Source organism: Labrus mixtus, chromosome 18 (genome assembly GCF_963584025.1).
Source record: "Labrus mixtus chromosome 18, fLabMix1.1, whole genome shotgun sequence".
Taxonomy (NCBI): domain Eukaryota; kingdom Metazoa; phylum Chordata; class Actinopteri; order Labriformes; family Labridae; genus Labrus; species Labrus mixtus.
The window spans coordinates 25250482-25275761 of NC_083629.1; the positions used below are offsets into that span (position 1 = coordinate 25250482).

Below are 25280 nucleotides of genomic sequence, written 5' to 3' on the forward strand. Positions count from 1 at the left end.
CAAAACTTACAAAACAAAATGGTAAATCAAATAAAATAATTGTCCAAACACACAATGTTAGCAAATCTAAACACAATATAATATTAAATACAAAGTAAATAAGCACTAAAAATATCAAAACTAAGAATGAGAATATATACAACCAGGATTTAACTAAACATTACTAGTCTTAAATATGAAGATTAAATGTGGAAGATTAAATGTAAATGTGCAAAAACAGAGTTGTAGTGTAATGGACAGTATTGACATAAGTTAAAGTGCATGAGTGTAGAAATGTTATCAGCAGAAACTATACAATATAAAAGCGAGTAGACAGACAAATGATGTGAAGGGATATACGTAGTCTCCATAAGTAATACCCACTCCTAAATCCCCTCTGTTAATCATTGTATGATTCACAACATTCAGTAGAGATCATGGGACAGATCCAATCTATTATCGACATCCGGTCTGATATTGACGTAATTTACATATTGGATATCAGACTGACGTCACAGATGAAGACAGATCTTGTGCACTTTAAAAACATTTTGATATCACACCTTTGCGGGGATCCCACAGTAACTCGGGACACCCAGGAGAACGATAATATCCCGATGCAGGGATTCTTAAAAAATGTGTATATTGCAAGACAACATATCATGAAACATCACGTTATCTGATTAACTGAAGAATATAAAATGGTAAAAGTGCAGGTTTAATTGTAAATAGTAAATAGACTTGAGCTTGTATATTTATTTTCTAGACTTCTGACAAGTCAAAGTGCTTGTACTCCACACGTCACATGTAAACATTCACTCCACTTACACACTGATGGTAGAGGCTGCTGTGTGAAGAGTCCAACTTGTCATTCATACATATTCACACGCTGACGACGAAGCAGAGGGAGCAACTTGAGGTTAAGTGTCTTGTCCAAAGAGACCTTAGATGGATTTGTAGCCGCAGGACCCTCCCATTTATAATATAATAATAATCTTTATTTATAGAGCACCTTTCAAAAACAAGTTACAAAGTGCTTTACAAGGACAGCAAATATAAAAACAGGCAGGTCATAGAATAAAAATCACTTTGAGATATAAAATCCCTTTTTAAAAGAACTGTAAAATACATACAATTATTTTAAAGGAATTCTAAAAAGTGAAAATAGTAACAATTTAAAATCAACAAAAATCAGGAAAGGCTCGCCGGAAAAAGTGTGTCTTAAGAAGGGACTTAAAAGATATGAGTGATTCTGCCGACCTGATCTCCTCGAGACAACTGACTGACCCACTGAGCCACCTCTTATCATGCCTGATCTGAGACCAATTAACTTCTGTTCATGTTAGATGTTACCCTCAGTCATGTCAAATGTCCATATTTAAACGTGTTTTAGAACGATGCAATCTCTGTTATGTTGATGATCGATAGTATCTATGATTCCTGAAGTTTAAAAAAACTACCGGTACATCAATTTCATAACAGAGGTGCGTTGTAGAGGAATGAATCAATCAGAAATTACGATAACATTTTGTTACTGAAACATTACCAAAGCATTTGTGCAAGTTAGACAGTGACAGAGAGTTTGCTTGCAATATTTTGGTGCTTAGAAATAATGAAATACCCAATATTCACTGCCTGGGACTGTATTTTTTTTGCTGAGATATCCAAACAGGCATCCATATTGTTTGAGTTTAAATCTTTGGAAGTTAAAAAATCTGGAATGGTGACAACCCTAATGTGTCCAAAATAAGACCCCCTGAATCTTGAGCCTTTCTCCCCTCAGAGGACTGGCTGCTTGTGGGAACAAAGCCGGGGCATCTCCTCCTCTACAGAATAAAGAAGGATGCAGGTATGAACGATTTGCTCTCCTCCTCGAGTCACTGTTCGCTGCTGCAACTTATTTTTATATAATCATGTTTTATTTTTTCCTTAGGCACCAACCGGTTTGAGGTGACCCTGGAAAAATCCAACAAGAACTTCTCCAAGAAGATTCAGCAGGTGCATAAAGATGCAGGATGATATTTAGAATAACAACAGGCTGGTTATTCATACATTAAAATATCTGTGTGTAGGAAGCATTAGAAGTCTGTAAAGATTGTAGGCACTGTCTGCTTAGTGTTTCAAACCTCCTTTCATTTTTGTTTCTCATCCTCTCTGCAGCTTTACGTCGTCTCTCAGTACAAGATTCTTGTCAGTCTTCTTGGTAAGTTTGTCTTCTGATTAATAAAATAAATATCATTCTTTAGTCCGCTCGTGTTTACTCTTGAAGTTTTCTGCCCAGAAGACTTCAAATCTTTTACACAAACCCAGCATTCATCTTGAGATCTCTGAACAGAACTAGAGGAATCTGTTTTTTCCTGCAGAGAACAACATCCACGTCCATGACCTCCTGACCTTCCAGCAGATCACTGTCCTGTCCAAAGCTAAAGGAGCCACGCTCTTCGCCTGTGACCTGCAGGTCAGTGACAGTCCCCCTAAGGCCGTCTGCCACTTAAGACCTCACACAAAACTCCTGCTGTGTATTTTGTCACTGTACTACATCGCATACCAATACACGTCTTGCTTCACCAATTCTTCTACAATTCTACAATTCGCTTTTATCCAAAGCGATGTACATCAGAGAGTAAGTACAACACAAGCAAGGATCTAGAAAATTCTTTCTCTCTTGTCCTCAGCTAACCAGCGCCGGAGAGGAAAGGTTGAGAATGTGTGTGGCGGTGAAGAAGAAGCTGCAGCTGTATTACTGGAAGGACAGAGAGTTCCACGAGCTGCAGGTAAAAATAAAAAGCATCAGTGACTCACGACAGTGTGATTCAGGTTCTGGTTTCCAGTCCTTTGACATGTTTTAAAAAACTCTAAATGTTTTCTTTTTGTCTGACAGGGAGACTTCAGTGCTCCAGATATTCCTAAATCCATGGCCTGGTGTGAAAACTCCATCTGTGTTGGTTTCAAACGAGACTATTACCTCATCCGGGTACGTGCTGTAGGAAAGAATAACACACTGTACTCAAAGGGAAACTCCACCCTGAAAATATCTTCTAAATATGAAACTGTGTCCATTGTTGACTTGTAAAGTATTTAAACATTCATAGAAACCGCTCTTGCAGGATGACTCACTGCTCCTCTCTGTGAGTTTAGATTCTCATAAAGAGTCTTTATGCTCCTACATGTTGCTCCTACATGTTGCTCCTACATGTTGCTCCACATGCTGCTCCACATGTTGCTCCACATGCTGCTCCACATGTTGCTCCACATGTTGCTCCACATGTTGCTCCACATGTTGCTCCACATGTTGCTCCACATGCTGCTCCACATGTTGCTCCACATGTTGCTCCACATGCTGCTCCACATGCTGCTCCACATGTTGCTCCACATGTTGCTCCACATGTTGCTCCACATGCTGCTCCACATGTTGCTCCACATGCTGCTCCACATGTTGCTCCACATGTTGCTCCAGATGTTGCTCCACATGTTGCTCCACATGTTGCTCCACATGTTGCTCCACATGTTGCTCCACATGTTGCTCCACATGTTGCACAGTGTTTTGAGGCTCATGTGCAACATCATGGAGCGGTCTGCTTCAGTCTTTTATTCTATGTAAAGGGGCCAACCGCTATAGAGAGTCATTCAGACACAGCTCATGGAAGGAAGGATCACTTTATAACAATCTTTTTAGTCAGTGGAAATGTAAACTCAACATTCAAACTGGACCCCTCCTCCTGAGCTCATTGCCCCCTGCAGGACGTAGTGTGTACGTTTACTGCTTGTACCTACTCTGCAAGCTAACGCTAGCACAAGCTAACCGCCGGTGTTTGTCACCTTCCTGTCCAACAGGAAGTAGACCAATTCCACGTCCACGGGTAAAAGACAACACAAGGTTCACCCTCGTTTTAGAACGAGCTTTATCCGCTTGGTGTTTCTCCTCACTCTGCTATGTCCACGTCCGTCGTATTCACCGCTTTGTATCCACTCCTAAACTCACCTGCTGCACTGTCATTGGCTGGAGGAAACACACCAGCTCCGCCCAGAAACATCCCGAGTCAACCAGAACAAAGCAGAACAGTAAAATCCAGTCAGAGGACAGAGTCTCGGCAGACACAGTCACCACCACACATGTATGGAGGCCCAGAAGGGACAATGGAGCAGCTTCACTTTAGGAGAAGTCTGTATTTTATTTTGAAGGAAGAAGCTGCTGACTCTACCTCTAAAAATCACATGTGAAGAGTTTGAAGGCAGCTTGTTTTATTACACTTGTGTCTGGTGTGTTGTCCTGAAATGTAATTAAGCTTCTCTTTGTTTTTGTGAAGATATTTGTGTTCACCTCATTTTAACACATGAAGGTCATAACATGTAATAAACAGGTTCTGTATCATCTCGCTCATTTTCGACTATCTCTCCTCTGAACTTAGATGGACGGTCGAGGCACCATCAAGGAGCTGTTCCCCACTGGGAAACAGCTGGAGCCTCTGGTCGCCCCACTGGCTGATGGGAAGGTGGCGGTTGGTCAGGACGACCTCACTGTGGTGCTGAATGAAGAAGGCGTGTGCACTCAGAAGTGTGCCATCAACTGGACCGACATCCCCATCTCAATGGGTAATGTCACTCGTTACTGAAACAAACATCTGATGAATGAATTGTCCTGAATGCTCCTTTAACTTTGTCACTTCCAGTCACCTCGCTGCTGTCTGTGTTTTCAAGCTTTCAGTCCTCTGTGCACACTCTCGCTGCTGTTTTCCACGTCGGAGAGCGAGATATAAATATAGATCTGTTTTTTTTTATGACTAAGACACAGCAGGTCTGGGTTACTAATGAGCTTTGTGACAGAAGTGATGCATCTGAGCTTACACCTTAAAGACGCCTCGATGGAGGGCAAAAAAGGAACAATGAGAGAGGGAAGTGAAGCCTCGAGGCGTCCGTTTCATATAGTGTGTGATGGCTTCTTCTTTGTGGTTTTGGTATGCATTAGCGGGGCCAGCTGCCGAACTGAAGGTCCTGTGGAAGTAGTCCAAGAAAGATCCAGAATACCACCTCAGGCCTGTTCCCTTCTGAATGTACTGCCCCGTTAGCCTGGAGGTGTAAAATATTCCAAACGGACGCACCTGTTCTAAAGACAAGGAGCTCAAGTTCAATCCACTTTCAAAATCCATCACAGCTGAAACTCAAACATCTTTCACTGATCATTTTTTATCAGCATTTCTCAAGAAACTAAAACATCCATTCTCTGATCCCTGCTGCTTTTCATGCTATCATCTAATTTGACACTTTTCCTCTTTTCCAAACGTCCTCAGAGCACCAGCCGCCGTACATCATAGCTGTTCTTCCTCGGTATGTGGAGATCCGCACCGTCGAGCCCCGGCTGCTGGTGCAGAGCGTGGAGCTGCAGAGGCCGCGCTTCATCACCTCGGCAGGGTGAGCTCTGATGTCCCTTCTGATACTCTGACCAGTTTTTTCGCAGGTTTTATTTGGAAAGATAAAAAGCTAGAAAATCCTGTAAAGATGATTATGTGAAAAAGGTTGTTTACTTTTTCTGTAAAACTTTTTTTATCACGCTGGCTGATTTTTATACATTTTTGCAGTGTGTGCACATGCTCTTTAATCACATCTCAGGACGTTTCAAGCCCGTCAAGTGACCTGAAGCCACTTCTGTGTTCTTTCCATGACTACTGAAAGTGTGTCTGATATCACCTTCAGTAGTCTGCATGCAGAGTCTGTGAGGCCCTGCATTCAGAAATGTTCAGGCAACAGGGGGTGCTGCTGTCACAGATTTAAAATGTCTCTATGTCTCTCTACCAGCAGCACCTCGCCAGGCTGCTCGTTAACGCTGTGGTCACTTAACGGAGCTGATGTGTCGCTGACTGTTTATTTTTAGCATCAACACCTGCAGCACTGGAAATTGTATTTCCTTTTAAACTGAATAATGAGGCCATGCACAACAAATATATTTGAATGATGTCAAAATGAAAGTGGTGTCAATAACGTGCGACTCTTCAGTATGTCAATTTAAAAAAAAAAAGTAAAAAAAAAAAAGGGCAGCATTTGTTCCCGTAGGTCTTTGAGAAATGTATTATATTAGGACAAGCCCCTTGAGGTGTATCACCTCGTTTTCAAGGGGGTCCCAAACATATATTTACAAAGACACAGGTACAACACAGCAATACAAAACCAAAAGATAACACACTACAGATGAAACAAACAAAGTAATACATACAGCAAAAAACAACAACAACAAACAAAACACACAAAAATAAAACAAAACACACAAAAAACAAAACAAAACACGCAAAAAAACAAAAAACACAAAAAACAAAACAAAAAACACAAAAAACAAAACACCCAAAACACAAAAAACAAAACAAAAAACACAAAAAACAAAACAAAACACACAAAAAACAAAACAAGGGACAACACAGAGAACAGATACAACCATTGCAATTCTAGACTAGACACCTTTATAGAGGGGGATTCAGTCTGTACATAGAGAGAAATAAACAAACAGTGTTGATGTTACTGAAAACAAACACAATCAGTTTGAAGATGAGAAAACCAAACATGTTTAAATAAGTGGAACGATGACAAGGAACTGAGATTTAAAGGAAACTTATTCCAATCAGAAGGAGCACAAAACATAAAAGCTTTTTTAACAACTTCCTTCTCGTGGCTCCTGGTTTCTGTTTCCCCATGATACCGCAGGTTCCTCCTTACAAAGAAAACACTTTTGTTCCACTCTTATTTTGTTTTGTTCCTCTTCGTCTCCGCAGGCCAAACATCGTCTACGTCGCCAGCAACCATTTTGTGTGGCGCCTGGTGCCCGTGTCCATAGCCAGCCAGATCCGGCAGCTTCTTCAGGACAAGCAGTTTGAGCTGGCTCTCCAGCTGGCGGTGAGCAAAACAACAGCAACGCCTCCATTCACCATTACACATTATTATCAAATCCCTCAGGAGTCAATCAGAGCTTTAGAGGATGGAACTTTCTTTATGAGTAACTAATTCTATCTCTATCGAGCTTTCCTGGAAAAACCCCACTAATTTTCAGGAAATTCCAGGAAATTCTGAAAAACTGAAGACTTTCTGCTGCAGCTTGGTGCGTTTGGTTGCTGACATGTTTTTGTCATTTCTGTCAGAAGATGAAAGATGATTCCGACGGTGATAAGAAGCAGCAGATTCATCACATCCAGAATCTCTACGCCTTCAACCTGTTCTGCCAGAAGAGGTTTGATGACTCCATGCAGGTGTTCGCTAAACTCGGCACAGGTAGAGAGTCTCTCTCTCTCTCTCCTCGTTGGACGTCTCATTTCTGTCTGTTGATCCAAGTTTGTAAGACAGAGTCAGACTCTGGTCAAATGAATGTGTGTGTTTACAATGTGTCTGCTACAAAGGAGACTTGATGAAGGTGAATTCAAGGTGTGTGTCAGCAGGTGTGTCATTTCCCCTCCTGTGCTCATCAGATCCCACTCACGTCATCGGCCTGTATCCTGACTTGCTCCCGTCAGACTATCGCAAACAGCTTCACTATCCCAACCCTCTGCCCACGCTGTCCGGGCCGGAGCTGGAGAAGGCTCACCTGGCTCTCATCGATTACCTCACCCAGGTGTGTGTGTGTGTATGTGTGTATGTGTGTGTGTGTGTGTGTGTGTGTTTGGGGTCAGAGAATGAGGCTCCACTTACAGGAGTAAAAAAATAAACGTTTGTAATAATCTACATGATCTTTGTCTCTGGTGTTTAACAGAAACGCAGCCACCTTGTGAAACAGCTGAACGACTCTGACCCTTCGACGACGTCTCCGCTCATGGAGGGAACGCCGACCATAAAAAGCCGCAAAAAACTGCTGCAGATCATCGACACCACCCTGCTGAAATGTTACCTACACGTAAGACCAGAACTATATTCCTTACCTGTCTGAATGGACGTTGTGATTTAGGAGTCACAGACATATTGGATAATGGTTTGAAGTCATTTTTAAGGTGTCTTAAGGTCTTAAGGTGTCATTTCACCTTAAGACGTCCCAGTCTGTGAATCCATGTTGCCATATGACGTTTTGTGAGCGTGAGAGAGCGGGGAACAGCAGGAGCTCCACATACGTGTAAAGTCAGCTGATGCACTGTTCTCCTTCCCTGGCTCTGCTGATCCCTTCCCCCTTTCTCACAGCTCGTTTACTACCTCTAAAGACGGTAAAGTAAAGAGGGGGGGGGAGACTTTTAACCCCATTACACTCCATTACACCCCCCCCCACACACACACACACAGCAGCACATACAGCAACATTACGACAGCTTTCAGCAGCAGCTCACGCTTCCTTATGCAGCGGTCTTTGCTGTAACATCCGGTGTTTCCACGGAAACACTAAACATGTCGTGTCGGTCATCATGGCAGCCGCCACAACATGACACGTCCCGCTACAACTTTGAAATGAAGGATTTCTCTGTCTTTGGTAACTGTTGGACATATTTGAGTTGATGTAAATACTCAACAAAGATAAATATAACAAAGGTTTAGTCCATTTTTTAAATTAATTTAGATATTTTAGTGTAAAATTCTACAGATTGTACCTTTAAGAAATGGAGACATTTTAGTCAAAATTGGCTCTGAATCCATAACTCAGTGCCTTGATGGATACTCTCTGTCCACCTGATTTAGCCTGAGTGATCTCATTCCTCTTGTGTTCGGCTCTCTCCGTCAGTAAGTTCCAGTATTTTGGAATCAAACGCTTTTCATTAGAAGCGTTTTTCAAACACACTTTATTTTTTAATAACTTACCCAATCACTTTATTCTGATGTCATCGTTCTGAGTAACATCCAAAGTGCAGCTGTCGGGGAACTGAATCCAAATGTTTATATTTCCTGATCAAAGTCACGTCGGCTCTTCTGAGCTTGGCACTCCTCACCGCCGACCACTTAGTGTAATAAAGATTTAGATCACAACAAAGTGGAGCCAAACACAGAAACTCAGAGCAGTTACCTTCACTCCACAAGAGCCCAATGGGTTCTGTGTTTGGAGGATCATTCCTCACTGTAAGGTGTAGACCTGCAGTCAGGTGGGTCTGCTGCTGTTTTGGGTACCGCTGTCATGATCCCAGTTAAAAACAATCGATTTAAATACCATGGCACCAAAATACAAGTCTCACTATCTTTATCCAGACTCTTATTGGATAATATGTACTGCCCTTAGGAACAAGACAAGACAACTTACTGTGAATGTTGGGCAGTAACTACATCCATGAAAATATATTTGAATCTACTTTTAAAGGATCAGTCTGTAGTGACTGAAATGATGATTTTCTTGGCTTTTATTTACTGAAAGTCACAGGATAAATTCTGCACTTTTTAAACTGCACAAATAAGTTGGCAATTTAGATTTATATATTTTGAAAACAGGTCTTCAGTTGTATTTGTAATCAAAAGCGGCCTTAAAGAGACAGAACACTTTCTAAATTGCTCAAATTGTTTGCAGCCTGAAATGTTGTCAGAGTGAAACCTAAACACGAGTGAAGGAGTTTGCCTGCATTTTTCGTTAATTCAAAACTATAAATTATCCAATATGGAGTGCCTAGGACTAGGCCGCAGTATCGGAAAACAGATATCAATATTGTTTGATTCTAGTATCGTATCAAAGCTTAAATTCTGGTATGATGACATCCCTAATAAGATGCTTTATGGGTATAATACGGACTGTTTCATCAGAGGGCAGTTTGTGGAAAGCCTTTGATTCTCTTGATTCTCAGAGTGAACTTCTTCCTGAAGTCTTCTGTCTGTAGTTTGTTTTTGTGAAATAAAAAGATGAGCTCTGAGAGGGTTTGTTGTTTCTGTTTCATTCAGACCAACGTGGCCCTGGTGTCCCCCCTCCTCCGCCTGGAGAACAACCACTGTCACATCGAGGAGAGCGAGTACGTCCTGAAGAAGGCGCACAAGTACAGCGAGCTCATTATCCTCTATGAGAAGAAGGGCCTGCATCAGAAAGGTAAGAGTCTGCTTGTTGTTAACCACTTTAGCTTTGGAAACACGATGATCAACACAAATATTTCTATAGTTTATTTTTACTGAGGTGTGCGTCTCTGCACAACAGCCTGGATTCCAGTTAATTGTGTGATTTGTGGCGTAACAATTCATTTGAAATGATGTGGAGTTTTACACCTGCAGAGGGCTCCTCTGGAAACAGGCAGAAACGTCACTCTGCTGAGTTAAAGGTCTCATATCCTGCTCCACTTCATCCAATTTAAATAAGTCTCAGAGCTCCTCAAAACATGTGTGTGAAGTTTCTTGTTCTAAATCCACTCTGATCCTGTATTTGATCATGTCTATAAACCCCTCTATTTCAGCCCTGCTCAGAACAGGCTGTTTCTGTGTCTGTACCTTTAAATATGTATGTTATGCCCCATAAAATGTCATGTTTAAGGACATCTTACTTGTTGTTGTGTTACAGTGCCACCTTGTGGTGTTTGCTTGTATTTATCTACCTTACTTTTCCCGTCATAGAAACTAAAAGTAAAATAGTAGATCATGAGCCGGTGAGTTGGCTGCAGCACTTTTGATAGCTCAGTAGTTTCACATGTTTCTTCTACTCCTGCACGCTAATGCAACGTCTGTAAGTATAAACGTTGATACTATGTGTATTCATTTTAGAAAGGACGTGTTTTGTATCTATATAGATGCTAACTGCTAAGCTAGTGTTAACTTTACCATTCATTTGTTTAAGATGCTATATGCTAGTGCTGTGTTGCTACATTAGCTTGTTTAACATGTGTAGACATGCACAGTCAACTGCCTTATTGTGTTTATTAATAAGGACCTTTTTGTATTGTTTTCAGTTTCACAAAAAAGAAACCTCAGTAAACTTCATGAGAGTCAGCAACATTTCGTGGAGTTTTATTGGGGACTGTTTAGCTGGTTGGATAGTTAGCTTCAGCAGCTAGCGAGGCCTACACAATGTAAATGAGCTGTGTCTGACCACGCCCCCTCTCCGGAAGGGCTCGGGTGTACTCGGTGCTTTCGCGTTCCATGTCCTATTGTTTACGGTGAGAAGGCAGACTCAGAGGGCAGAACAAACACCTAGCTGTGGGAGTGTCACCCACCTGGGGGAGGGGCTACTGCCCTTTGTGATGTCATGAAGGGAAAATCTCCAAACGGCCTGTTTGAGAACACATTTTCTGAAAAGCGGAGCAGGGAGAAGACAGAGAGGATGGACTTTTCTCATCATTGGGGGGTTTGTAGACGGACTAGAGACACATGTTAGAGTTAGAGGAACATGGAGAAGAGGATTTAGCATCATGTGACCTTTAACTTGCAGGTTCAAGTATGTTTTTTTAAAAACACTCTTTTGCTGAATGAACATAACATAGTTAGAAACAAACAAAATATGATCAACAGAACCGTCTGCTCTTCTTAGTGATGGTTTGTTCTTAACATTGGGGATCTGTTGAGGGATACAGGACACACACACACACACACACACACACACACACACCATCAGTCATTTTTTATGTCAGTCTTACTGCCAACACTTTCGTACAGCTTTGTGGGGAAGTAGGAAGTGTGTCACAGTTTTTTTTGTTTTTATTGCTGCCGTTACAATTTCATTTATTCAATTTTTAAATGTGAAATTGAATCTAGAGAATCAGTTTCCCGTGTATCCTCTGACATGAGACGTGCTCTTCCTGCTCGATGAAGTTTAATCACCAGGCGGCGTACAACGGATAAATCTTTTAACTAGACACAGACTGATATCTGTGTAAGTTGTTGGTGTGGTTTATCGGTTACAGGCCTCAGCACGACAACTGCAAACACAACAATAAAACCCAACAATGACACATCTGTTTCCAGTCTCGCTCTCAGATTGGATGTTGAATTTCGGCTTTTGTATTTAAATAATGGATCATTTAATGAGCGTCTTCTCTTGTCAGCGTCCTCCTGATTATCTCTGAACTAAGTGTTGCCTGATGTTTAAATGCTCAGTTTTGTATTTTTAATGGAGCTGTATTCCCGGCTCAGGGATGATCAGCTGTGTCAGGAAACTCTCTCTCTCTCTCTCTCTCTCTCTCTCTCTCTCTCTCTCTCAGAGGAGGTTTCCCTGCGTGTGGTTGTTTGACTCGTCATCCTCGTAGATCTCAGCGGTCTTAAGTGTCGTTCGCTTTCTGGCGAGATTCAGTGGCATATTCTGGGCCGTGCTCGCTGCGAGTACAGCTGGTCTTAATCGACCCGCTGACTTCATGCTGCTCACGTCTGCCTCTCATTCAAAACCAGCTGTTCCAGTTTACAGAGCCCGCGTTTCATCCACTTTCTGTCCACAGTCGAATTATGTAACGCAGTGTGCACCAGCCTGCTCCCCTCTCACTCCTCTTCCCCCTGTGTCCCCCCTCCCCGCAGCTCTGCAGGTTCTGCTGGATCAGTCCACCAAGGCCAACTCTCCTCTGAAGGGCCACGAGCGAACGGTGCAGTACCTCCAGAGACTCGGTAAGGAACACGTCACCGCAGGTCTGTTTTAACTCAACGAGTGTCAACGTTGATTTCTCGGTTTGAGAGGTCAGATTTGTTGGGAAGATTTTTGAGAACACTTCTGACAAAGCTTTCCCCCTGATTGATCGAGGAAGAGGGATGAAATGTTTAGCTGGTTGCAAATCTGGAGCTGACTGAATGTGAGGCTTTCTGTGCCGCGTGCACCAGAATATTATGTGTAACTGTGGTGTGAGTCTGTAGAAACATGCAGAAACAGATCACTTCACCTACAGGGCAACTCAAATGTATGTATTTATTGAATCAGGACGGGGCACATTAATCAACATTTCAGCAAATCACATCTTTGTAAATATTTTGTAACTAGCACAAAAGCTACATTTCATCCATAGCCCTGAAGGCAGGTACTTTAAAAAAAACATTAAGCAATCAAAGGACAGCATACAAGATAACTCCCAATTTTACAAACAATCTGGACACAGTTATCACAGAAGAAATAACAGACACACAAACACTTAGCTCATTAAAAAGCAGGATGAATCAGGGAACGGGCACCAGAAGGGGAGGACAGATATTATATACGAATACATGACTGGTTGGTTTCTAACCAATGTTTGAGTTTTCTTCTGAAGGTTCAGTCATCATCACAATCCCTGATATGTACGTTTAATGGTAAATGGACTTGAGCTGTTTTAGATCTTTTTTAGTCCTCTGAAAGCTCTTTTTCACCGCATGTCACACCTACACATTCACATACTGCCGACGAAGCAGTGGGAGCAACTTGGGGTCAAGTCTCTTGCCCAAGGACACATCGGACATGTAGCTGTAGGAGCTGGGGATCGAACCCCCGACCTTCAGGTTGAGAGATGACCGACACCCGTCTGTTATTGTTGTTGTAACAGACACTACTCTCTGACTAAATCCAGCTCTACTCCTCTGTACTTCAGAGTCTCCTCTAGTTTGTGCTCTCATATTTATCCTGTTGTTCTTTTGCTTTTTCTTATAAAATCATCTTTTAGCTTCTCTCCCGGGCGGCTGCTTCTCCGTCCGTCTTTATATACAGTCTTTGGCTCATGTTCTACAACTCTCTGTGTTCACTATGATTAATATCTACTTTATTTTAAATTTAAACTAATGAATCTACTGTTTCCCCTCCATGCACACAGGAGTGGAGAATATGGGAATAATCTTTGAGTTTTCTCCCTGGGTGTTGAAGATCTGTCCTGAGGATGGATTGAAGGTGAGACACAGAGTCGCACACAACGTTTAGTTTTTTTAATCTGCAGATTAAGGTTTAAAATGGCCTCACATTTACCTTCAGCACTCAGAGCAGAGACTCCTCTCCTCTTCTCCAGATCTTCACAGAGGACCTGACAGAGGTGGAGACTTTGCCCAGAGACAAGGTGCTGAACTTCCTGAAGGAGGGCTTCAAGGAGCTCGCCATCCCGTATCTGGAGCACATCGTCTACGTGTGGGACGACGAAGGCCCCGAGTTCCACAACGTGCTGATCCAGCTCTACCTGGAGAGGGTGCAGGGACTCATGAAACAGTACCTCAACTCTCTGCCCGAAGGTACGAGCAGGAACCTGTGAATTAGAGTTCAAAGGTTAAAGCAGCTGAAGTTCTCTCTACCACCTTAGAAACTATCAGCGTTAAAAAGTGATGTTTTAGTGCTTTAAAAGCAAGAACGTCTGAAGTCCAACTGGATGATAGAACTGCCTCTCAGATCTTTCACACTTTGCAGAAAACTGCTGAAAAACTCCTGATATTTGCAGAGCGTAAAGCGGGCTCTGTTCCTTCACCTGCTACTTCTGCGTCGTTCTTTTAACGTCATGTCTTACCTCAGGAGATGTCGGTCCAGTTAGACCGTGTTCTTTTCTTTTTGCAGCTTTTATCGGCTGATCAATCACTTAAACCCAAAGAAGGAACGGTTAAATTTTTGCAGCTTTGTTGATCGACCTTCAGATGAATTGAACGATCTTTGCAGACGTAGACTTGATCATTGACTCCTCTTGTGATATTTGCAGGAGTTCCAGCTGTTGCCGCGGGGAAGGAGGACGGTGATCTGGGCGAGTTCAGGAACAAGCTGCTGTCGTTTCTGGATATTTCCACCAGTTATGAACCCGCCAGACTCATCAGTGACTTTCCCTTCGATGGTAAGAACAGCTGTGATGACACTGTTGGTTTTTATTTCAAATGAAGATGATGTTTAAGTTGAATGTCCTTTGAGGTGATGTGAATGTCCTCAGATGTTTTGATACATCGAAGAGAAACAGATTATGATGGATGATATTTAGGTGTATATATTTCCTCTTACCTCATGTGCATATGTTCTCTGTAAAACTGGAGATTTGTTTGAGCTGACGGTGGGATTTGCACTCTTGACCTTGTTCTCCATCTCGTAGGCCTTCTGGAGGAGCGCGCTCTGCTTCTGGGTCGGATGGGTAAACACGAGCAGGCACTCTTCATCTATGTGCACATCCTGAAAGACACCCGCATGGCTGAAGAGTGAGTCAACCCTCTAACACCTGAAAAGAGCTGAAGATTCACACAAACCACCGGACCAATGTTTGAAAATCACAACATTTATAAAAAAACAAACAAACATGATGTTTTTATCTTCACTCTGCAGATACTGTCACCGACACTACAGCAGCTCAGTGGACGGGAAGAAAGATGTGAGTGGCTCTTATTGAATTATCAGTTTATGAAGTAGAAACGTCTCTTCTGTTTCCTGTTGGCTTCTGAAGGGTCTGTGTACTTTTTTATACGACCACTTCTTATATTCTGCACGCTCCGCTGCCTTCTGCTAACGGCCTCTGTGTCCTGTTTTTGATTCTATAACGGGTAAAAATCCTGTCCTGTTTCAGATAGAATGTGAAGTAGTAAAAACACACATGTTTTTCAAGTAAGAGCCACTCGAAAGGCAAAGACCATCTTGGAAGACCCTCAGCACCCCCTGCACGCAGAGTTTAGACTTCTGCTGACAGGGCGGAGCTTCACTTATGTCAGGAGGTCGAAATCAAACAGATACCTGAGGTCGTTTGTTCCATCAGCTGTTGGGTTTTTAAATAAGCTGTAGGCATTGTTGCCTGTACACTTTTACTATGGACTGTTGGTCTTTTGTCTCTTATCTCACTCACGCCCATCATGGTGATATCCATGGTAGTTATGTTTTATATGTATTTATGACATTGTGCTGTTTTTTATGGATGTATTGACTGTATTGACCTCTGTTGCAAACCAATTGTCCCTCAGGGACAATAAAGATTTTCCAAATCCAAATCCAAATCTGTATTTCTTCCCTGCAGGTGTATCTGTCTCTGCTGCGGATGTACCTGTCGCCTCCTGACGTCCACTGCCTGGGGCCGATCAAGATGGAGCTGTCCGAGCCTCAGGCCAACCTGCAGGCGGCGCTGCACGTCCTGGAGCTGCACCACAGCAAACTCAACACCACCAAGGTCAACCACAACTTTCAATCAACTAAACCGTGTTGTATCGTGCTCCTGAAACTCGTTAAAAAAAACAACCTAAATTTATCAGGAGGAGCGTCATGTGTGAACACAAACATCTGAATGTTTCTCTCTTCACTCAGAGTTTCTCCTCCAGCCTCCTCGTATTTATTCTGCAGAAAGTCAGAGTGAGCTGATGTGAGAACACAGCAGGATATAATCAGGAGAATTCACGTGGAGCCAGTGGGAGGGGCCAGTGGGAGGGGGTGGTGACCTTTATTCCCTGTGATGGCTGCACGACCATAGACTGTCTGCACGCCACCTCTACCATCTCCGTATTCTAATGAACCTGCTGCTGCATGTTTTATTATGAAATGAGATGTCAGGAGTGCAGATGTGAAAACAGCTGTAGTCTCATGATTCGACTTTAACACAGAGCTGCATCAATCTGATATTTTCAGATTGCTCGCTTGCCTGGATGAAAGTGACATCAAATCACATATTATCACAACTATCTGGTGTTATGTTGTGAGATGAAAAGTATGGAGTGAAGCGAACGCAGCTCATTTGAAGCTTTTAGTTTGTTGTCAGAGCAGGATGAGAGGGTTCACACTGTCGGGGGGGGAAATCAGGTTTTCTGTCTTTGTGTTAGAACAAATCCACCAGAGAGCCGGGCCTCCCTCGAGAGACGCTGAAGCTTCACTGTGATTATTTTTGACTTCTTACATTTAACTGATTGGACCACCTGAACGCGAGAAAACAAAGCAGTGACGAATGAACGCTGTTCTGATCAAAACCACATCATGACGTGTTTCAAACCTTCTTGTTCTCGTCCTGCTGTCAAGTAAAGGAAGACGTCCCATGAAGAAAGCTTTTAGAAAGCCTATAAAACATTTAACGCTTAACAATTCAATCCAGCTGGAGAACGTCGGTCCACATGGAGGAGGAAACACTCAGCAGATGTTTGATCATTTTAGTATCTTAAAGGCTTTTTAAATGCTTCTAATGTGTCACTGTAAATATTTTTATACGCTAATTAAACCATCCAGGTTTGTCCTCGCTGGAAAATACTGAGGGGAAAAAAGTAGGGATGTTCCTCTGCGACTGATGCTGCGTTCAGGTGCTGCTCGGGTGATTCCAGTTTCTGAGTTGTGAAGTCGTTCTTGTGACTTCAGTTCAGAAAGTCTGAATGTTGAAACAACAACAACAAACAGCGTTGATGCTACAAAGACGACGACGTGTGAATGTCTCTGCTACCAGTTATATTTGAGCAGAAAGTGATGTGCAACACGTGAATAAATCCGAAGTATCTCAACATCTTCTGCACGCCATGTGACGAAGCTTAAGTCGACAAATCGGGCACCTGATTCTTTCCCGAGTTTCTGAGTTGTTGTTCCGACTTGAGAAGGCGTTCATGTGCATCTTCTGACTCGTCAACTTGTTTTCTGATTTGCCCGCCACCACATGGATCCAGGGTTATTTCCTTGGCTGTGAAATTCTCCCAAACCGACTCTTAAAGTCTTAAAGCCTCTGTACAGCCACACAGGTGTAGTTTTTATTTTTTATTTTTAACCAACATTTTTATTTGCATTTTCATTTAGTAACACACACACAAAAAAAGATAAACATATATTGACAGTATAAAAACAAAAAACAACAACAAGACAGCATGACAAAACAAAGACACAGGTGTAGTTTATTATTCTAGCTGATCAGACCCGGTCAGGCTGTAAAGAGGTCGAGCTGTGGTGAGAATATATCATGTTATAAATTCACCTTCAAGTTTGATAACATCATCAAGTCCTGCTTTATAAAAGGCTCCTCTAAACATTAACGGGGTAGTGGAGCTGTCAGTCAAACTTGACCACACCCACATACGCCTGAGAAGGGGTCTAATCATGGTGGGTGTAGAGAAGAACACGACTTACTTTACTAATCTACAGAACTCTGCTGTGTGCTTCTCTCAGGGACAAAAACACAAACTGAACTCAACACATTTAAAATCCAGCCGTCGAGTTTCCTTCTGACTTCATTTAATTTAACTGAATTAGTAAAAACGGCTTAATAACACACAGACAGCCGAGTCAGGCGGGCGCTGGATGAGTGAACGTATACAGCACACGACCACAGCTCATGATTTACAGTCTGAGTGTGATGAAAGGGGAATGATTTCCTCCTCCAAAGAGACGTTTTCTTCCCATTACATCAGCGATGTTTCCTCTCTTAATAAAAGAGTTTTAACTGCATCTTATTTAAAATAATAAAGTCTGCTGCACAGCGTTAAACAAGCCGACCTAATTGTGTTTTCCAGGCCATCAACCTGCTCCCGGCCAACACTCAGATCCGAGAGATCCGGGTGTTCCTGGAGAGCGTGCTGGAGGAGAAGGCTCAGAGGAAACGCTGCAACCAGGTGCTGAAGAGTCTGCTGCAGGCCGAGTTCCTCCGGGTGAGTCCTGGAGGTTTTCTTTACACGCTGCATCATGTAAAGAGAAACTCTTTCTTATAAAAAAAACAAGTGGATTCATTTGAGGTGTCATAACCTGGCTCAAGGGCCATGACTAACATGAGAAGGACATGGAGATTTTATTGATTTTCAAGTTATTAGATGTGTAACAAAGTAGTCATCAGACCAAAGGATGAAAAGTCAGAAAGTTAGATCATTTAAATGTTGAAGATTTGAACCTGGAGAAGCATCGAATGCCTTTTGTAGAGGTAAAGAAGTCGAGCTTGTAACTTGTTTCTTATACATTCTGTTTTATGTAAAAGTAATATTATGCAACTATTTTGATGGTACACTGACTTGTAATGGGGGAAATGAGCGCTCTCTGATACCCCGTCTGTGCTCTCAGTAACTGAGGGTGAGCGGGTGCAATGTACCGCAAAAAAAGTGTGGAACGTTTTCCGGCTTCATTTTCAGGCCAAATGTACTAAAGGCGGTTTTTCTTTTCTTTCCGGTTTGAGCTCTGATTCTTGGACAAAAATCATCTCAGAGAAGCACGGAGGCAATGAAGTAAAAAGCTGAGAAAGTAAAATACACTCTGACACTCTCAAAAGGTCCAATCAGTGAGATGTGTAGAGAGTGAGATGATAAAGGTATCTTACTATCTGATCATTAAGGAAACATGTTGAAGTGCTGGCTTCTCTGACAACAATGCAGCAGCCAGTATGTCCTCCTTCTAACTTTAGATTCTGCTCCTGAATGCTCTGGATTTGTTTGGACCAGAGAAGGTAGGCGCTTTTAAGACACCCCCACATGGCCGTTTTGGATGCCCCTCGGTTTGCCAGATATGAGAGCAGTTATCAGGTCAACAGGTGTTGCAGCGATGGAAGCGGGCAAGAGAAGTGGTTCAGATAGAAGTGATTGTACTTGACCTACTGCAGTACCCATTTTTTTCAGAGTTACATACTGCTCCTTTAAGTGCAAGAAGCAGCAAGATGATGCGTTCCATTAATACAAACAGTGTCCTCTTTAGTTTTACAGAACATAACATTTAATTATCATCCGCTCTGTCAACCACATGTCTTCTGTTTATTACGTTTACTCGAGCACAATCAAACCTTTGCATAAAAAACGAGCTGGCAGACGACAACCTCTTTAACTTTTCGGCTAACCTCTCCTCCTCTAACTAGCCCCGCTGTGCTTCAGTAAGTTTGCAGACTAGACGGCTGATTATCTGCTCAGCTGCATCACATTAAGTCCAATCCAAACCAAATCGAGTTGTGCTGATATAACACACTGTCTGCCCCTCGCTCTTCAGTCACACTGCGAGTTTGTTTACTTTTTCTAAGAACATTTTCTTTCATTTCCAGGGAAAAAAGTGTCTTCTTTCCTTCTTAATAAATTCAATGAAAGAGATTTTTGGGGTGACTTTAAGTTTATCTGAAGAAGTGTGTTGATGTGCAGGAGGTCAGGGAGGTACAGAAGAGCGAGGTTACGGACGGCCTTAAAGGTGACCAGCAGAATGTTGAAGTCGATATTTAACCGGTGAAGCTGCTGAAGGAGAGGAGCTCGCCCAGAGTTTTGCAGCGATAGCTCTTCTGGTCCTCAGTCTTTGGAGGGGTTATAAGGAACTGGTCGGCAGATCTGAGTGATCTTGACGGGGGTGTAGGGCTGCTAAAAAGATGCATTGTGGGGGCTGAGCTATGTAGAGATTTAAAAAACAAAAGAAGAACCAGCACATCCCGACGAGTGTCTGACTTTCTGTCTCTGCATGTGTTCTGTGTTTTCAGGTGCAGGAGGAGCGGATCTTCCACCAGCAGGTTAAATGTGTCATCACAGAAGAAAAAACCTGCAGAGTCTGCAAGAAGAAAATAGGAAACAGGTAACGATCATCCAGAGTGGGAACTGTTTTTTTTTTGTCGTTTCTCTTTATTGTCTTTTATAGTAAAGCATAAACAGTGTATAGCAAAACAGTACACACAATACGAAAACTAAAAAAAGAGGAAATAAAAGTAAAGGAAAAATAATGATAATAAATAATAAATAATAATAATAATAATAAATAAATAATGATAATAAATAAATAATAAAAATAAAAACATAGCAGCCCTACTGACAGTCAGATCTGTTCATCAGTCCAAACCTCATTTTGTACGTCATTACCTTCCTGGAAGTTGTAAAAAATAGTCCACACTTTCCCAAATTTGTCAAATTTGTTTTTTGAGAAACAGCTGATCCTTTCAAGAGTAAGAAAAAGAGTCATTCCTTTCAACCACTGAGAGCCTCCACAGGTTGTTTGTTTCTTCCAAGAGCGAGCAATGCATTGTTTGGCCTCCAGGAAACAAACATTGAGTAGATATTTGACATTATTTGAAAGTACAAAATCATCAGGATAGATATTAAGAATACACAATTTAGGGTTAAGAGGCACCTCTCCTCTCCCTCACCTTTTTACCGATTAATTTGACTGCACGAGCCCAACACCTTTTCCCAGAAGCAGATTATCAGTCGGCATTGCCACAAACAGTGAAGAGAGCGGGAACTGCGGGAACACTCACAGCAGAGTGAGACAGATGAGGTTTTTACTGACGTCAGGTTCAGATAAATAAATCATGTGAAGCTAATCTTTAGGTTTCACAGAATGACGACATGAGGAGGAGATGACATCTTTAAACATGATACCACAAACTCTTCATTTCTACTTGAATCCTGCACACACAGTGAAGCTTTCTCTCTCGTTCTCTTTCAGTGCGTTTGCCAGATATCCTAACGGCGTGGTGGTTCATTACTTCTGCTGCAAAGATCGCAACGTTTGTCCCACCGAGCAGTAACGGCTCCACCCGACAAAGACTGTTTACTAACAAACAAACAATAAACCCCTCCCTCTCCTCTCGGTTGGATTTCAACACTCGGACGTCTTTGAAGAAGAGCTCGAGTCATTTTCAGACTGTGGAATGGGATGCTTGTTTTTCTGGAGCGCCTGGAGAAGTCGATCAGAACTGGAGCGACGTTTTCTTTCTCTCTGTGCATGAAGTAGCAGGAGGAATGTCGAGATTGCCTCAACAGGAGGGGGGAAATAAGGAGAGGACGGCGGAGTCTGACATTTAAAAAAAAAAGCACGTGTCACTGTAACGCTAGCGGGGATCGTCCGCCCTGCACGCCGCCTCCGAGGAGCATGGGAGCTTTGGACAGACGCGTACAGGAAGAGAAGGTTTTCTTTTGTATTTTTGTGCACTCTTCCACCCCTCCTGTTAACACTGTGCACGCCTCAAACACTGCTTTATCTGCCATATCCGCTCTGCAGGAGTTCTTTTTTAAAATGCCTTTAGTGACTCTGAAGATTGTACTCACGTCACCGTTGTGTGTTAGCATGAGCCGGTACTGACTCCAGACTGTGTGTGTGAGTCTGGATTTAATTTAATCGTCATTCACACATATTTACTTTGCATCATTTAGTGTCTTCTGGTCGTGTGAAGGATCTCTAACATGCAGCGTCTTTATGTCCGCCTTTTTTATTTTGTGTTCTCTTTTGTTCCCCAGATATTAAAAGTTTATGAAGAAGAAAAATATATAAAGAGTCAGACCGTTTAACATTTTAACACTCGCTCCGAGGCGCTTAACTAGTGTTGTAGTGGTCACAATCAGTCTGGGTCTCAAGACCACTTTTTGAAGGTCTCAAAAGCATCTTGGTCTCAGACTGGACGGAATCCAGATTTGAAATCAAGACCATCTCTGATCGTCTATTTTTCCTCGTCATTACTGAGATCAGAAGGAAAACTCCTCTTTCTACAAGAACTAATAACTTGAATTCATTTGTAGTTTGATTTTTATCCCCCCGGTTACGGCTGCAACCTTCCCGGTGTTACGGTCTAAGTGAGGGACACGCCCCCTAAACACAGGATGATGATTTTTCAGAGATATTCATGCTCTTGGTCTTGACTCGGTCTTGGTCTCGGTCTTGGTCTCGGTCTTGGTCTCGGCCTTGGTCTCGGTCTCGGTCTTGGTCTTGGTCTTGGTCTTGGTCTTGGTCTTGGTCTTGTCTTTGCACTCTGGTCTCGGGTAGGTCTTTCTCTCGTGTGGTCTTGACTACAACACTAGGTCTTAACTGGCAATTCCTCAATAATTACATAAATCTCAACATTGTAGTTATTGACAAAAAGATTTTTCTGCATTGTTTTTTTGACAAAGGAAGTATTAAAAACAATCTGCTGTATTAAACATACATATAGACTATCACAGGTGTCGTGTACGTCCTTTATGTAGCCTATAAAACGAGGTTAACAAATGATCTTAAAAGTGACTAAAGCCACACTGAGTGATGTTTAATTCCATCCCTGTCCTCACACAGGCTCTGTTTCTTTGTTCTGTTTTTACTTTATTCTTCAAAGTAATCCGTCGTTACAGCAGCAGAAGTCTCCTATCATGAGCCACCAAACGCTGGTTGATGATACGACACACAGAGCGACATAAAAAACTCCTGAACAAGAGAGCGTTTGTTTGTGAGGATTATTTAGTTATTTGTTCCTTCAGGAGTCACAAACATAATCACGCTGAAACACATCACAAAGCTCAGCACTTTAAAATGGACACACGTCCTGTTTTATTTATCATCACATCACACATTCACCTGGGTCGGACTTTGAAGAAACTGGAAGGTAACGTGTTTCTGTGTGCTGATGAGAAAACAAGCAATGAATGTCTGATGTCATCTGTGTCCACGGTGTTGTTGCTCAGTGACTCAAACTTTTCTGTCTAACCACAAAAGAAAAGAAATATTTCACTTTCCCCACAAGCTGTAGCATCACCTCCTCCTCCTCCAAAGGTTTGCACTCATTCTCTGCTAAGACTGTTTCTGAATTATCTTCAGTGTGCGTGTGTGTGTGAGAGCGTGTGTGTGTGAGGTCTGAGAGGGTTAATGACAGAGTTCTTATAGAAGTGATTTGATTCTGAGGGGCGACCCGTCTGTCTGTTTGGTCTGAAATCAGTAATAAAGAAACGTTTCCACTCATGACTCATGACTGTGTCTGCGGATGTTTGCTCTGGTGCTGCAGGTATTTAGGTCTGAACATCTTATTTTTGCTAATTAAGACTATTTCCATTGAAGAGGGACTCCCAAATGTAGTTTAAAATCTGTGAAATATTTTAGTCTTAATTATATGAAAGGAAGCTTTTTTTATGCCAAGTGGGACATTTTAAAGGAGCAGTATGTAACTCTGACCCCTAGTGTTTAAAATGGGTACTGCAGTCCTGATTCTAAACATCATAGAGAGCTGTCTCCCCCCCTCCTCTCTAGAGTCGATGCTCACACAGGTCACCATGTGGTGGACTCTGAAGCTTCAGTGTTTATCCAGCTCTGCATGGGTCTGTAAACCTTTCTGTGTTCTAACCTCTCTCCATTTTTCAAAAGCATCTCCAATATTGATCCTAGTTTGAGCATGTTTCTGCTCGTGCCCGAGCTGTTTTGGGGTCGGTGCCTCTGCAGTGCTCAGGAACTGAACTGGCACCTCTCCAGCTACCAGACCAATCACAGGACACGAACAGGCGACCCTCTGGTTCCCAACCCAAGTCCCTACAGACGTAGTTACTGCCGCCCCAAACGCACCTTTTAAAACACACAGAAATGGAAGTCTGCAGTCCCAGAAGCAGGAGAATGAAGACTAAAATCAGTCATTTCAAACAAGATAAAAGCTTGGTGTTGACATCAAAAACAGTGTGAAAATCTTTGCTCTTTGCTCAGACATGTTCATCAAAGCCACCATCTAACAACGCATGTCATGAATTTATTACAATTTCTAGGCAGGCTGGTTTTTTTTTTTTTTTTTCTCTTCACACATACTCAATATTGGTTTTGTATTTTTAGTGGAATCAGAGTTACAATTAAACCTTACAAAACATAAAACATAGGTTACATTAGAAGCGGTAAACTAACATGAGATAAGTTATTGACAAACTCCTAAAAAATAATAATGAATAAAAGAAAAAAATAAATAAATACATCAACAAAAGTGACACCCTCCACTTATCGACAGTCAGAATCCCATCACACTCTCGTTCCCAGACATGCCCATTATCCTCGGGGCTGGGGAACAGAAGAAAACTCAAACTGTAACTCGTCCTGTTAATTATCCCTCCTCCTCCTCCGCTGAGCCGAGCCAGCTGGAGTAACAGAAGAACAACAACCCTGACTGCTCAGCAACGCATGTAGTCACACAACCTCACGGCGGAGGGTGCCAACCGGTTTCTAGGATCCGGATGACTACCTCGTCTGGGCAGGGAGACTGAGGGGACCGAGTCCGACAATCCGGCCCGCAGCCTGGCAGACTAAGTTCAGACTGGAGCTCTCCAACATGATTGTACAGAAGCCCCCTGAGATCCTTAAAAAAACGCTTTGTCCACAAGGCAGGGAGAGAAAAACTGAATAATTCATTCTGCTCCAAATCATCGTACTCTGAATGTGTGTGTGAAGGAGTGTGTGTGTGTGTGTGTTTTATGACTTGGATGCTGTAATGTCTTGGAGTGGAGCACCAGTGTGCAAATGGAAAAGATGTACCAGTTGGAAGTTGGGAGCCAGCAGGGAGTCTAACTCGGCCCACTTCGGCTTTATGTTCTGCAGCGCCGGCAGGAAAATTAAAATACCTCCTCGGCTTCTACCCACGACTCATTAGAGTAAACGCAGAGCAAATTATAAGAACGAGAAAGTGTTTTTTAAGATGCACAAACATCTGTTTTGGTTTATTTCAGGGGGAGGGGTGTGTGATGGCAGAATCACTCCATGGACCAAAGTTAGTTTAGTTAAAGTTAAAGTGACATTTCTTGACAGTAAGTGGAGTTATGAAATGTTATTATCTAGTTTGATCTGGGTGGTAACTTCATTCTGCTTCTCTATTTACAGATTTAAAACAGAATAGTCTTTGCACATATTCAGAACATCGCAGACCCTTACTATATATCTATTAAAGCTCTGT

The 25280-nt window shown here is 42.4% G+C and overlaps 1 protein-coding gene across 2 annotated transcripts in view; it reads left to right on the forward strand.

Annotated features, from left to right (window-relative positions):
* Nucleotides 1-23326, forward strand: part of vps39 (VPS39 subunit of HOPS complex) — a 27357-nt gene extending 4031 nt beyond the window's left edge. The window contains exons 2-24 of one of the 2 annotated variants that reach the window (XM_061062340.1): nucleotides 1763-1828; nucleotides 1913-1977; nucleotides 2140-2182; nucleotides 2343-2437; nucleotides 2655-2753; nucleotides 2861-2953; nucleotides 4389-4572; nucleotides 5268-5388; nucleotides 6738-6858; nucleotides 7101-7230; nucleotides 7425-7567; nucleotides 7706-7846; nucleotides 9793-9934; nucleotides 12337-12423; nucleotides 13590-13663; nucleotides 13779-13995; nucleotides 14451-14579; nucleotides 14829-14931; nucleotides 15056-15101; nucleotides 15735-15884; nucleotides 18187-18321; nucleotides 20106-20197; nucleotides 21065-23326. In XM_061062340.1, the coding sequence (XP_060918323.1) occupies nucleotides 1763-1828; nucleotides 1913-1977; nucleotides 2140-2182; nucleotides 2343-2437; nucleotides 2655-2753; nucleotides 2861-2953; nucleotides 4389-4572; nucleotides 5268-5388; nucleotides 6738-6858; nucleotides 7101-7230; nucleotides 7425-7567; nucleotides 7706-7846; nucleotides 9793-9934; nucleotides 12337-12423; nucleotides 13590-13663; nucleotides 13779-13995; nucleotides 14451-14579; nucleotides 14829-14931; nucleotides 15056-15101; nucleotides 15735-15884; nucleotides 18187-18321; nucleotides 20106-20197; nucleotides 21065-21146 (2558 nt within the window). In that variant the 3' untranslated portion in view covers nucleotides 21147-23326. The remainder of the gene's footprint in view (nucleotides 1-1762; nucleotides 1829-1912; nucleotides 1978-2139; nucleotides 2183-2342; nucleotides 2438-2654; nucleotides 2754-2860; nucleotides 2954-4388; nucleotides 4573-5267; nucleotides 5389-6737; nucleotides 6859-7100; nucleotides 7231-7424; nucleotides 7568-7705; nucleotides 7847-9792; nucleotides 9935-12336; nucleotides 12424-13589; nucleotides 13664-13778; nucleotides 13996-14450; nucleotides 14580-14828; nucleotides 14932-15055; nucleotides 15102-15734; nucleotides 15885-18186; nucleotides 18322-20105; nucleotides 20198-21064) is intronic. The other variant, XM_061062342.1, reaches the window with a different exon arrangement.
* The last annotated feature ends 1954 nt before the right edge of the window (nucleotides 23327-25280 follow it).